A 13239-nucleotide genomic window follows, 5' to 3' on the forward strand; every position below is an offset into this window, starting at 1 on the left:
CAAGTGACAGACTTCTTCATTAGTAGAAAGACACTGATTACAAAAGACTACTATGACTCACCCTAGAGCATTGCCCAAGAGGGTTGGATCCGAATTAAATAGGACGAACAGAGGATATTGAACGTATACACCTAAATTCTGCGCGAAATCCTGCTCTCCCCCTTGTCAAAAAACAAGAGTTTCAGAGACATTGCTACCTCGCCCGTATATTATTGATAATCACTATCGATATCTTCGAAGACCGGCCATCTTTTTGACTGTTTGATGGCGCTAGAGCTTACAGTGTGTGTGTGTGTGTGTGTGTGTGTGTGTGTATTTGTTTGTTTGTTATCTTTCCGGTTATGATCTGCATACCAAATTTTTAAATTCCCTTACATCGTGATTCATTGCTGCAGTTGTGCCTTGATGTCTTGAAAAAGATGGGTGTGGCCCTGTCGAAATATCGGCGGTTGTGCAAAACACCACCCGCTTGCATTCCCGTAAGTTATTTGAATATGTTATACGCCGGGAGAAACTCAGGTTTCAGATATACAGGGATTGTTTGACCCACAGGTGGTGGAAAATCTGAAGTGGCAAACAAGTTCAAAATATATGTTAAAGCCTGCTTACATATCTTCAAGAACCAATACTACATGAGGTTCCTATAATAGTATTACAGGCCGCTACGTGTTATTGGTGCCAAGAACACGAAGACAAGATCAGAATAATTCAGCGCTCACGGAGCGTTTTGAGCAATTATTCTTCCCGCTCTACAAAGGCAAATGGAGCGGGAGGAAACCTCAACACGTCGTACAATGAGAAGTCCCGTCCGAAATGCACGCCGCAGTGGTTTTGCAGACTAGAGCTGAAGAGCGTGTTCACTTAGCCCCCCATCCCCCGACCCACCAGCCAATCTTTGTTCAGATAATATGGAAGTCAGTCTTTGTCAGAAGTGAGCATATAGTGCTCTGAACCCTTCCGCTGCGTGCTGCTTTAACCATTTTGTTTCCGTCGGTCGTAGGCAGTCCGGCAATAGTGTACGGCAGCCAATCAGGATCGCTAAATCTAATGATTTCTTTTGGCGGAAGATGCGAATTGATTTGTTTTCGATATGAAAAGCGAGAAGAAAACTAGACGTGCTGCCAGACTAACCTGCGGCCTTGATTAGCTCGAAATGTTAGAGTCTGTATGTGTGCTGGCGAAGGCAACGAGTGTGAGTGAAAGAAAACTAATTGTGCTAACAGATTGGTTATAGCGAAGGCTGTAATCTGATAGTTTCGTTTTAAGTTGGGGAATGTAACTATGGTGATAGGGACAATACGATTCTAGTAATAAAGTGAGTGTAAAGTACTCCGATATACACGTACGTAATTGTAATAACGTACTTGCACGTCTTATTTCAGATTTTGCCGAAAATGCCACCGTTGTGGTTAAATTCTAACGTACTAAAACAAAATATCAGCTCTTCATTTACAAACAATAGAAAATTGCCAACGATCATTCTGATTTGCTACCGAGTCACTATTCGTCATGTTCACTTCTTATAATTCATTACGCCAACAGTTATCAACTGCAGCACTTAACGGATGGGTCGTGTGCACCATAAGTGTGCTTCTATCCCGTCTGTAGTTACTTCGACGTCAATAGACCGTTTTACGATTCTTCACTGTACTGCAGTCTAGGGTTTAGCGCTCTAGGAATTACTGCGATTAATACTCCAACTCCGAGGTCTCCTTTAGGATTAAGGTAAGGTATGAATTATCCGCCAGATACTATGTTAAATCGGGCTCCCAGAATTGGATTTCGTAAACCGACTTCCCAATACCGCTCCTGGTTGGTGATTTAAACACTCCAAAATCGATTCTTGATATCCGGTTCTAGTTGCCTGTTTTCCTCTTCCACAACAGATTTTCTTCCCCATGTAAACGGACATTAGTTTCTGAAACCTGCTTGGGTTGCCATGTTACATGCTGTTTTCAAAATTTCTCAGCTAATCCTGACGGAGGGACCCTTCGTTCAGTGATGGAGAAGTGGAAACATTAGACCGATCATGAAGCTGTCTACGTATAACACACTGAGGTGACTAAAGTGATGGGACAGCGATATGTAAATATACAGATGTCTATAGCATCGCGTAGAGAAGGTATAAAAGGTACCCAAGTGATTTCATGTGAAAAGGTTTTCGACGTGATTGTGGCCACACGACGGAAATTAACAGACTTTGAACGCGGAATGGCATTTGGAGCTACATACGTTAGACATTCCACTTAGGAAATCGCTGGGGAATTCAGAGATCCACAGTGTCAAGAGTGTGCTGAGAATACCAAATTTCTGCCATTCCTCTCACCGCGGACAACGTAGTCGCCAACGTTCTCCAACTAACGACCGCGAGCAGCGGAGTTTAGGTTGAGTCGTCAGTGCTAACAGACAAGCAACACTGTGTGAAATAACCGCAGAAATCAATGTGAGACGTACGATGAACGTATCCGTTAGGACTGTGCGGCGAAATGTGACGTTAATGAGGTACAGGAGTACACCACCGACGCGAGTGCCTTTTCTAACAGCACATCGTGTGCAGCGCCTCTCCAAGGCTTTCGACCGCATCGGTGGGACCATAGACGATTGGAAAACTGTCACCTGTCCGATAGTCCCGATTTCAGTTGACGAAAGCTAACGGCAGGGTCCGAGTGTGGCGCAGACCCCACGAAGTCATGGACCCAAGTTATCAACGAGGCTCTCTATGCGAGCTGGTGGTGGCTCCATAATGGTGTGGGCTGTGTTTACGTGGAGCGGACTGGCTCCTCTGTTCCAGGTGAACCGATCATTGACTGTAAATGGTTACGTTCAGCTACCTGGAGACTGTTTTCAGCCATTCGTGTACTTCCTGTTCCCAAACAACGATACGCCATGTCGCCAGGCCACAAGTATTCGTGATTGGTTTGAAGAAAATTCTGGACAGTTCCAGAGGATGATTTGACCAACCAGATCGACCGACATGAATCACTGAACATTTAAGGGACGTAAGTGAAAGGTCAGTTAGTGCAAAAATCGTGCATCGGCAACGCTTTCGGAATTGTGCTTGGCTATAGAGGCAGCATGGCTCAATATTTCCGCAGGCAACTTACAACGACTTGTTGAGTCCATGTCACGTCGAGCTACTGAATTATGCCGGACAAAAGGAGGTCCGACACGAAGGGGGTATTCCATGAATTTTGTCACATCCGTGTACTTAAAAGAAGGGAAACAGCGAGCCACTCACTGAAGTAGAAACTGGGACAACCGTTTTCTAGACGCTGTAGTGTCCTGGTCTAGCAAAACCGCACCAGGCCTTAACTCATAACATGACGGTTCCCGTAATTCGGTTTTCGTCTTCCGGAAGGCCTTTCGCATGTGAGAGAGCGACAGTCAAAGATGTGAATGGCGCCGCACTCACCTGTTTGTGTGACTGGAGAGCGGCCAGCTGCGCCGGATACTGGTAGTGGTTTCTGGATGGCGTCCGCAGCGGAGTGGAGTGCCGCCGAGTCGGCCGGCGTGTCTTTTATAGAGCGCCGCCGCCGCTGCCGCTGCCGGCGCTGCGGCCGCCTCGGTCTCAGCGGGTGGGTGGGGCGCGGGCGATGCCCCGGCGGCGGCTCGAGTCGCCATTGTCGCCGATGCAGTGGATCCGCCTCAACATCTTCCAGCAGCGAACGGTGCTGCCGCCAGACGCAGCCGTAAGGCTGTCTCTATGATCCTGACCCTCATGTGGCTACCGCTTCCGCGAAATGAAGGCGGCCGAGTACCAAGCCAATCTAACGGCGGTACACTTCTTTTACCTTAGACAGTACAACATAATACAGAGGGTGGACAAGAAACATGGAAACACCAAGACCACAACACACTGCCATGGCTAACGATGAGTAGGAGAGCTTTTGGCATTCAAAACACCTTCCAGTTGTCTCGGAATCGACAAATAGAGGTCCTGTGTCATGGAAACACCAAGACCACAACACACTGCCATGGCAAACGATGAGTAGGAGAGCTTTTGGCATTCAAAACACCTTCCAGTTGTCTCGGAATCGACAAATAGAGGTCCTGTGTGGTTTACTGCAAAATAGTGGCAAGTTCAGGTAACGAATATGGAGATCAATAGCATTCACGCTTCCTTCTCTCCAAAGTAGACTACAGAGGTTCAATAATATTGAGTTCTGGTGACTGTTATCGCCATGGGAGATGCCACAATTCATCTTCGTCCTCACAGAACCAATCCCGGACAATGGGAGCTGTCTGAACGGGAGCCCTGTCGCCCCAGAACACAGCGTCACCACTGGCGAACAGAATTTGTAACATGGTGGTGACGTGATCAGCGAAAATTGGCCAAGTGCAGTACGACTTGCGCACTGATGGTTCCATACGAATTTAATTGTGCACGTAGATACTTCATGCATCTCGACAATCTCAACAATTTTTGCCTGTTATCTATGTCGATACTGGATAGATAGCGGTTTAGGGAATTCCAAGACCGTATGAAAATTTCTACGGTAGTTCCTCATACGACTTCGGACATACAAAAACAAACAAACCGATGACTTCAGTTAATATATGTAGAGAGAAAGGATTAATAAAACATTTCTTATTTACTTACTAAAATATTACTACAACATACGTTTGATATTTGCGTGCAGTAATGCTTGTCCACTATGCTTTTGACGGGTGATGAATGCAATATACGTTCATACGGCAAAAGATATTTTTTATGTCATATAATTATAATTTAACAAGTTTCAGACTTTTCACTTTACTTCTACTATGAAACGTTGCCTCTCGCCAAATTTCAAGAGTGTAGGTGAACGGAAAAAAACCTGTAGATTCTGGTGAGTGAATTTTCGAGTATCAACGTGTGTGCATAAATGGACGTATCTTTTGATTGCATAGCCTCAGAAGCTAAATATTTTACATTGCCAAGGTACTACAGACCTTGATATCTGACATAAATTTCCACTTGCTCACGAGAAAAAGGGTTCTTAACAGTCAGACAGACAAACAGATAGAGACGAATAACAAAGCGATTCTATAAGGGTTCCGTTTTTACAGATTAAGGCACGGAGGTCCAAAAATGATCATTGGTAGTAATCATGGGGCCGATGGAATACCATGATATAGCTGCCTGCCCAAATTATCACCGAGCCCCCACCATGTTTCACCCTTGGGACACAAACCACACCACAAGTTAGAAAATAGTGTTAAACAGGCTCAACCGGCCAAGTGACTGCCTCCCGTTTCTCCAAGTCCAGGTTTCATGGCTTCGGCACCACGTTTTTCTGTTACGGGCACTTGCATCACTGATGAATGATTTTGGAATTCAAGGTCACTCTGCGATTAACAGCCTATGAAGCTCTCTTTATTTTATTTTTAAGCTCGCAGGGTTCGCGAGCGCAACATTCGGTTCTGCAGAGACTTTTTCATCTGTCGTCTTCATATTTTTCGTCACAATCCTATTCAGTCATCATCCGTCATGATCACTCAACATTGTGACATAGAGTACGATGTTCTTCTGCTTTCTGTATCCGCTATCAACCTTCGATACAATGTGTCTTGGAAGACGAAACACTATCGCTGCCTTCGTTACGGAAGCATCTATCATACGAGCTCCAGCAATTCGTCCACATTCACATTCGCCTAGCTACGACTTAACACACTCACAACTACAGAGAACACAGTTCTGAAAATGGCTGACACTTGCAATATAATGAGAACAAAGCACAGGTGACATTCGTGGTCAGATATAACAGTGCAAGCTTCAGGCTTGGCAAGCATCTTCGTTCATGTTCAAGCAAGCATTTCTCGCAGTGTTCGCGTATGTGTCCAAGCTGTGTCTCTGCAATTGCACTTACATTCTTCGAACTCCTGTGAAGTGCATGGCAGAGGACACGTCCCATTGTTCCACGAACTAAAGTTTTATTCCGTTCCGTTTGGAGTCTTGAGTACTGGAAATGTGATTTCTTCTCTGTGTCTGAGCTCATTGTAATTGGTGTTATCTTTTCTTCGCGGTCGCTACGGGACCGATACGTAGGTGGTTGTAGTATATTTCTACACCCCTCGCTCAGTAGCGTTTTCTCAAACTGTTAGTGCAATTTGATATCGGTCCTATACATTTCACTAATATCTAAGATGGGTTCAAGAGCGTTTTGTAAGCAATCTTCCTTGTAGCCTCATTGCATTTTTCTAGTAACGAAACGTAGTCTATCACCTCCTTCACCTAGAAATGAGCCTTGAAAGCAACCTACAGTAAATTCATTTTGGAAGATATACTGTTCTTTCTGTAGAATCGTATGAGTTCCTCAGTGTTACCTGTTATGGTGTTGTGGGAACCATAGCCGGTCAAACTGACTGAAGATAATAGCTTGGTATTTTACGTATATTTCAGATGAGAGAACTTTTTGGTTAGGTAGTACTACTCCGGTGAAATGCTGTGGGGCGAATTCATTTTCATGCTGCCTTAAAAGAGGAGTAAAGGCTATTAGATATTACTTTCCACAATTATTCTGTGAACGTAAGTAATAGCATGTGAATAATTACTGGAATATTTTGGAATATTTCTTTGCGGGGTAGAAACTTTATTTAAAGTAAAACATGTGATTTTTCAAAATTTTAAAACTTTTCGACAAACAAAACAGTATGTATAATACAACTTTAAAATATTTTTCTGATTCCTTTAATTACAGGAAGTCAAATTGTGGATACTTCTGTTGACCACGGCCCATAATGCACATTAGTTATTTATTTCTTCACGAATTTTGAGAAGTTGATTAATCAGATTCCTTAGGAAATTATTTACACAACCAGCTTACAAATGTGCTGTTGCTGTGGTTGAAATATCTGAAAGCAAGCATTGTGTTCTCTTAGACAAAGGGTGCGGCGGCGCGCTGCGTTGCGAAGTTCCACTTACCTTGCTGTGAATCTCTTCTCACTCTAAGACAGTTCTCGGCCAGGAAAAGCTATAGAAAAAACCACTATACACGTCGTAACACTAAAAATTGTTTTGTCGGTGGAAGGAATAGTTAAATGAAAGTAATGTTGCTATAATCAGTCTTTCGTAACAAAATGTTCAAGTTCGCGAGCAAGGAACATTCCACGCGAAATTTATGATAGTTATTTAAAAGTCACCAAAAGTTTGGAATTTCACGCTGTCCATTAAATTTAACTCTCTTCCACACTTTACGCCACTTCTCAAACATTTTGGTACCGAAATATCACAATATTAACCATTTTCATCGGAGCGCATATCGTAGGTATGGTCACTACGAGATCCAAGTTCCAATTCTACCCTTCTCTCTACAAAAAATACATTTCTAGTTACCAAAATAGGCACCAGTAAGCTACATGGCAGAGAAACTTCACAGCCAATGGGAAAGCAGCTTCAAAGCAGCTCAAATCCTCGCATATATTCAGAACCAATCAAAACTGTCACTGAAACAGAACAGTAAATTAACATAGACAAATTTTGAAATCCCACAAATATAAAATTAACTCCTTGCTAACAAAAAGACTTACCGAAATCATTATCTCATTTCCCCAGTACGAAATAGTTTGTAACAGATTTCCCAGTACGAATGACTAACAAACAAGTCATTCTCGAACATTGCTCACGGTACCAGTTACTTTACATAAAACATTATTTCGCATTCACAACTTCACCCACTCTCGTAACTAAGCACAATTATAATAGTAATTAATAAACAATTAGAAAATCAAGCAAACAGAGCTGTACATAAAAATGACAGTATTCTGACAGCAACTCAGTGTCCGCCAGCTAGTGACGTCTACCAGATTGAATCTGACGCCACGTCCCCTGCGCCTAACTATACTGCGCGGCTGTTCACTGCATTTGCGATGTTAGGCGCTACGCCTCAAGAGTCACATTACATGTTGAACACATCCGCAATGTTCTAACAGGAACAGCACGTGTGCTGCATACTGCACTTCTTCTAGATGTAGCCTGTTCTGGTTGATATACGCTATCTCCCAACTGATTTATTCGTTCACATGTGTGGTTTATGTTTATTGAGAGATATGCTCTTCCATTTCTGACTTATATCACTGCTGTGAACAATCACTTTAGCATGCAGTCCTTTGTACTCGTACGTTTTTCTTCGGAAGTCTTTATTCGTTATTTGCTCCATCTCAGACTTTTTGTGGGTGCTAAATGCATTCACTACCCACATCAGTACAGTGAAAGAGCAGCCTATGCCACCATTTTTTACTTTTCGATCACAGCTATAATATCTCATTAGACGATCAAATTGGAAACAAAATTCATGCTCCTATTGCAGTAACTCAGCACACGGGAGCAGGCCACTAGAGTAGTTCATCCAGATTTATCCTTCCTATTTGAACTTTTGGTATGACTTGCATCACTCATAGTGAAGATCGGGGTCACAGCTAGGTTGTAAAATGCTAACTCTGCTGTAAAAGTCCCCTCATATCATCCTTTTATCTTCCTTTAGTTCTGGGAGGAATTTACTTGTAGGGTTCGCAGTTCCAACTGCAAACATTTTCTGGACTTTTGGTAGGACGAATAGATAACAAAATTTGAAGAAATTATCCATAAAAACAATATAATATTTACCATAAAGTTTTTGATATAAATCTGTCTCTACCCATGTTCCCAGTCCCGTTTCAGGCTTCTTTTTACCTAATTTTCCAGTATAAATTAGGAACTTCAAATTAAATGCAGATCCATCAGGTACATCCATATTTTATAGCCTCTTTTCACAGGTTTGTCTCTCATGGACTGCTTCACTGAGCTACATGTGACGATTATGTTTCAGTAAATTATCATCTGATTAATTCCTACTTTCTTTGGGACGTGCTAATACAATTTTAGAACAGTCGCGAACGTATGAAGAGTCACTGTCATGGTCTTGATACAAAGTTATTTAACTGTCTGAGTCCGATGGAAGATCCTCAAAAAGAACTTTTCAAATTTCATCGTTAGTAAGACATCTCCTAGCCGTGTTTGAGGAAAGGTGTACCCCAACTGCGCGATGGTTGGCAACGCTAACTGAGATAGAAGTAATAAAAATATGAATTAAATAAACTTGTTTCACATAACTATTGCGCTTAAGTTCATAACCATGAACTAAATTTATATGTAAAAATACTTCCTTGAAAATAAAAGTAGTATACAGGTGCCAGATTTGATCTTCAGAACATACACCAACTAAACCGAGCAAAACCGTTGCAGTCCAACAAACAAACTGTAATATAGCGACAATAGGAAAGCGAAATGCTCAAAATCCAGTGTTATGCCATCTAAAAGAGCTCCCTCAACTAACTGTGTGACTCACAACGAGAACTGGTGCCGAGTTCTGCCACCATATGTTATAAAATAAGTGTTTAACATCGATAACCAACGCCTTTGAAGTAGATAGGGGTGTGATCGAGACTTCTTTGTTCATGTTTAAATGTACAGTGGAACATTATCTTTTGTTTTAAAGTACATGCAAGTAGAGAATTTAATGAATGAGAGCTTACCGTCAGACCGTTGCAGGATGAGATAATGCTATTTTCTTATTGAATTATTTCATGCTTATAAGACACATACTTTACAAAGTGTTGAAGTAGCAGTTATGTGCCCTGAGAGTTGCAATTTTTTGCAGTTCTGATTTTTTTTTCGCTTATATACTATGTCATCTGGGTGTGTATTTTCATGTGTGAATTATGGTTCATTACAATTGCATTTTCCTGACTGAGGAATATTATGGAATTGCTATTTATTTTGTTTCACTTTTTGATTCAGTTATTAGTAAGGGAAGCTTCACTGCTGTGGAAAACTCAAGGACAATGGTAACTTTTGCATAATTTATCACTGCCAAGTAACGCTTCTCGAAGTTACCATATCATTATGATTGAGAAATTCCAGAGAAATTTCTGGAATTGTGTCGAATGAATTTAAGATGTGTGACGTATCTTTTGGGATTGATACTTGCGCGACCCTACTAAGAAATATGCCTCAATATAGTCATAAGGTAGCGTTCTGCACATCTGTTTTCATGCCCAGCGGTAGACTCGACAGCAGTATCGTAGTTTATCTGCGATCCTGCCATCAGGTTACTCAAACATTTGCATGTAATTTATCAAAGTTTACAGCAAATACTTTGTAAAGTAACTAGTATTTTCTCCCTTATAACAAATGATCAAGACAAACCATTTAGAATATATAAATAACTGATCTTGGACTGCTCAACTGTAATGTCGTCTCACACTCATTCTATTGTCATCTTAACACTATCTGATTAATTTTCCATCTTAAAGTTAGAGTTTTTTTAATATCAGCCAGACTCAATTCGTTAAATAAATTAGATATTAATAATTTAATGATGTCTTCGCAAACACGATATTGTAACGTACAGTACAATGTGAGACTTGCCATGTTGCATTCATTGAGTACGCAACTCTGGCGGATTCAGTGATCTGACACTTTTCACTAATAAAGACATAAAATTAGTAATATTTCAATATATAAAATAATATTAATATGAGACGTTGGGGAATGATAGCCATAGTATTAGTCTATCATCCCTCACCTTCTTTATATGGCTGTCATGTGGCATGAAGCATTTATTAATTTCATTCATTAGCATGACAATATTCGTTTGCTGTGGACGTCTAATCCTTATAGATTTTTAGATATACACAATATTAATATTCCAATACATCTATGTCAGTCCCAAGATTACACAGGTATTTTTTTATTTGTGCTATGACGAACCATCGAATTATAACAGAATTAAGAATGTTCAAATCGCGCCATATTCCAACAAGTGGCTAACACCAGCAGTATACACTTTTGCTACACTGTTTCTTTCATGTTGCCAGCCAGAAGCCCATCCTGGCAGCCAGGTACAGCAAAAAAAATGTGTATTAGCTGCTTCTTGCTGACCCGCTGTCAGCGAGCACAAGACCATCCTCTAAGGCCCCCGTTCCTTTGCTGTCTGCACCAGTCAAGCTCAACTCGGCGAAATCCGCCCTTCAACATCTTAAACTTTAACTTGACCGAATTCTTGCCAGCATATCGATCATCTTACAAATGGAAGAATATGGAGATAAAAAAAGAAAGTATTAAAAACATAGAAAAAGAGAGTAATAATAAGAAGTACTGATTTGAGACTCAGGAAGAAATTTAATTGTGAAGTATAAGTAGAAAATGAGTGAATTCTAAAGACAGATAAGTAAGGTTGACCATTGTTAAGATAATAAATAGTGTAATTTCCACGTGTAGTTATGACTACATGTATATATGACATTTTTTCTTCTTTATACGAAATTTTATGTTTTGGTAATGAATATTGTGCTGTGACTCATTGTCTTCGTTGATAATACTTCATAGAAAAAAAAGTCAAATACTAGTTGTCCCTTCAGGAAACAGAGAAGAATTGGAGGACCACAGTAGTTAACTATGTAAAATGTTTATTAGCCTAGTTTTCATTGTAGTCAGAAATTCGTTAATTTAAAGTTGAAAGAGGTAATACGTGGAATTCTGACCAGATCATGTCTAATTTATGATGTTGTAGTGGGAATCTGACTGAGAGTTCATGTTATTCTACTGCCGAGGAAGAATTCACAGAAAAGGGGCCCAATGAATTAGGATAAATAGGCTATAGATGGTGCTCGAGTTACCTAGTACCACTAAAACTTTATATCTGTGTATCATTAAAGTAGAAGTGATGATTAATTTACACACTGTGTGGCTGTAATGAGCTATGTGTAGTGGGATGAAGGATAATGAACCAATTCATGGCCAGCCGCTGTGGCCGAGCAGTTCTAGGCGTTTCAGTCCGGAACCGCGCTGCTACTACGGTCGCAGGTTCGAATCCTGCGTCAGGTAAGGATGTGTGTGATGTCCTTAGGTTAGTTAGGTTTAAGTAGTTCTAAGTCTAGGGGGATAATGACCTCAGATGTTAAGTTCCATAGTCCTTAGAGCCATCTGAACCATTTTTGAACCAATTCATGCATCCACGCCAGACCATTAATAACATGAATTTTATGTAGTGTTTCTATATAAGATGGTAACTTTGTACCTGTTATGGATGTTATTTATTTTATTTTTGCTCTAATGTCAGAATTATATGTTATGATACAACGCAATTTGGGTACTAGTGAAAGCATGTACAGTAAAACTTACGTTTATTGTTATAATCTGAAAAGATTTGTAAATGCTGTAAAGGAGTAGACTAACTATCTGTTATAATGCATGACTTTCAACTTTGTAGGTGATATGTGTAATTGCTGAATATGTGTGTATCATCAATTAATTTTCTTTGTATACTTCCATGTGTCAAACCATGGCACGGTTGATGTCACTCAGGCTGGGACACTAAACATAATGCACAGGCTGTCTGATCAGCTGTTGGCTGAGGCCACAGATGCCTAAGCCTATCAGGGAGCACAGAGGGCAATGTGTTTTCCAAGCACAATGGAGCTCATCACATACCAAACACATGGTTGCCCAGATGAAATAGTAGCCATGTCATTGATATGACCTCTAGAGGATGAGGTCTTGAGTCCCTCCATAAACTTCAACAAGTCAGTTGTACCTGAAACATGTCACAAACTGTCTCAAATTCAACAACATAGACAACTAGTACTATACGTCAAGCAGATGTATCAAATGTTACGTTCTTCAGCCTGTAGCACAAGAACTAACAATTTTTTGAGATATAAAACTTTTGGGAATATACCTTTGTTTTACTGTGTGTTACACTGTGATAAAAGAATTTAGCCTCTTTTCAAACACTTTGACATTTCAGTACGCCAATAACAACATGCTTTTTCTGTATTAAAAGATTTTTCAGTAGTTTTATGGAAAACTCACGTATGAAATATAATTCAGCTGACATTTACAGTAGTGAAACCTGAAATATTTTGAAAAATATAGTCAAAAATATATTTTAAATGCAGAATCTTATGATGAATTACTGATAGTGAAGATGATTAAGAACCGTTTAAGATACTTGACAGTCAGTGTCATAGGACAAAATTCCATGTTATTACATTACTTTTGCCAATATATTTACACATACTTGTGCCACTGTTTACTGAGCGGTTTCTTGTGCTAACATAACATTGTATCACTCCAAAATGTTTACATTCTTGAGCTGAAAACATTTTTTAAATAAATGTTTTTGAGAGCTCCTCCTGTTTAATTCTTTTAGTACAATAAAATATTATTTCTAAAAACCACATGTACGTAAATAAAACATTAACACAACAGAATATCTA

The 13239-nt window shown here is 40.3% G+C and overlaps 1 protein-coding gene across 1 annotated transcript in view; it reads right to left on the reverse strand.

Annotated features, from left to right (window-relative positions):
* The window catches only part of LOC126215807 (apolipoprotein D-like), a gene marked incomplete at its 3' end in the record, with an annotated part of 69905 nt that overhangs the window by 34136 nt on the left and 22530 nt on the right, over window positions 1-13239 (reverse strand). The window contains exon 3 of the mRNA XM_049942102.1: window positions 3413-3514. Coding sequence (XP_049798059.1) covers window positions 3413-3514 — 102 coding nt within the window. The remainder of the gene's footprint in view (window positions 1-3412; window positions 3515-13239) is intronic.

This window comes from Schistocerca nitens, chromosome 1 (genome assembly GCF_023898315.1).
Source record: "Schistocerca nitens isolate TAMUIC-IGC-003100 chromosome 1, iqSchNite1.1, whole genome shotgun sequence".
NCBI classification, from domain to species: Eukaryota; Metazoa; Arthropoda; class Insecta; order Orthoptera; family Acrididae; genus Schistocerca; species Schistocerca nitens.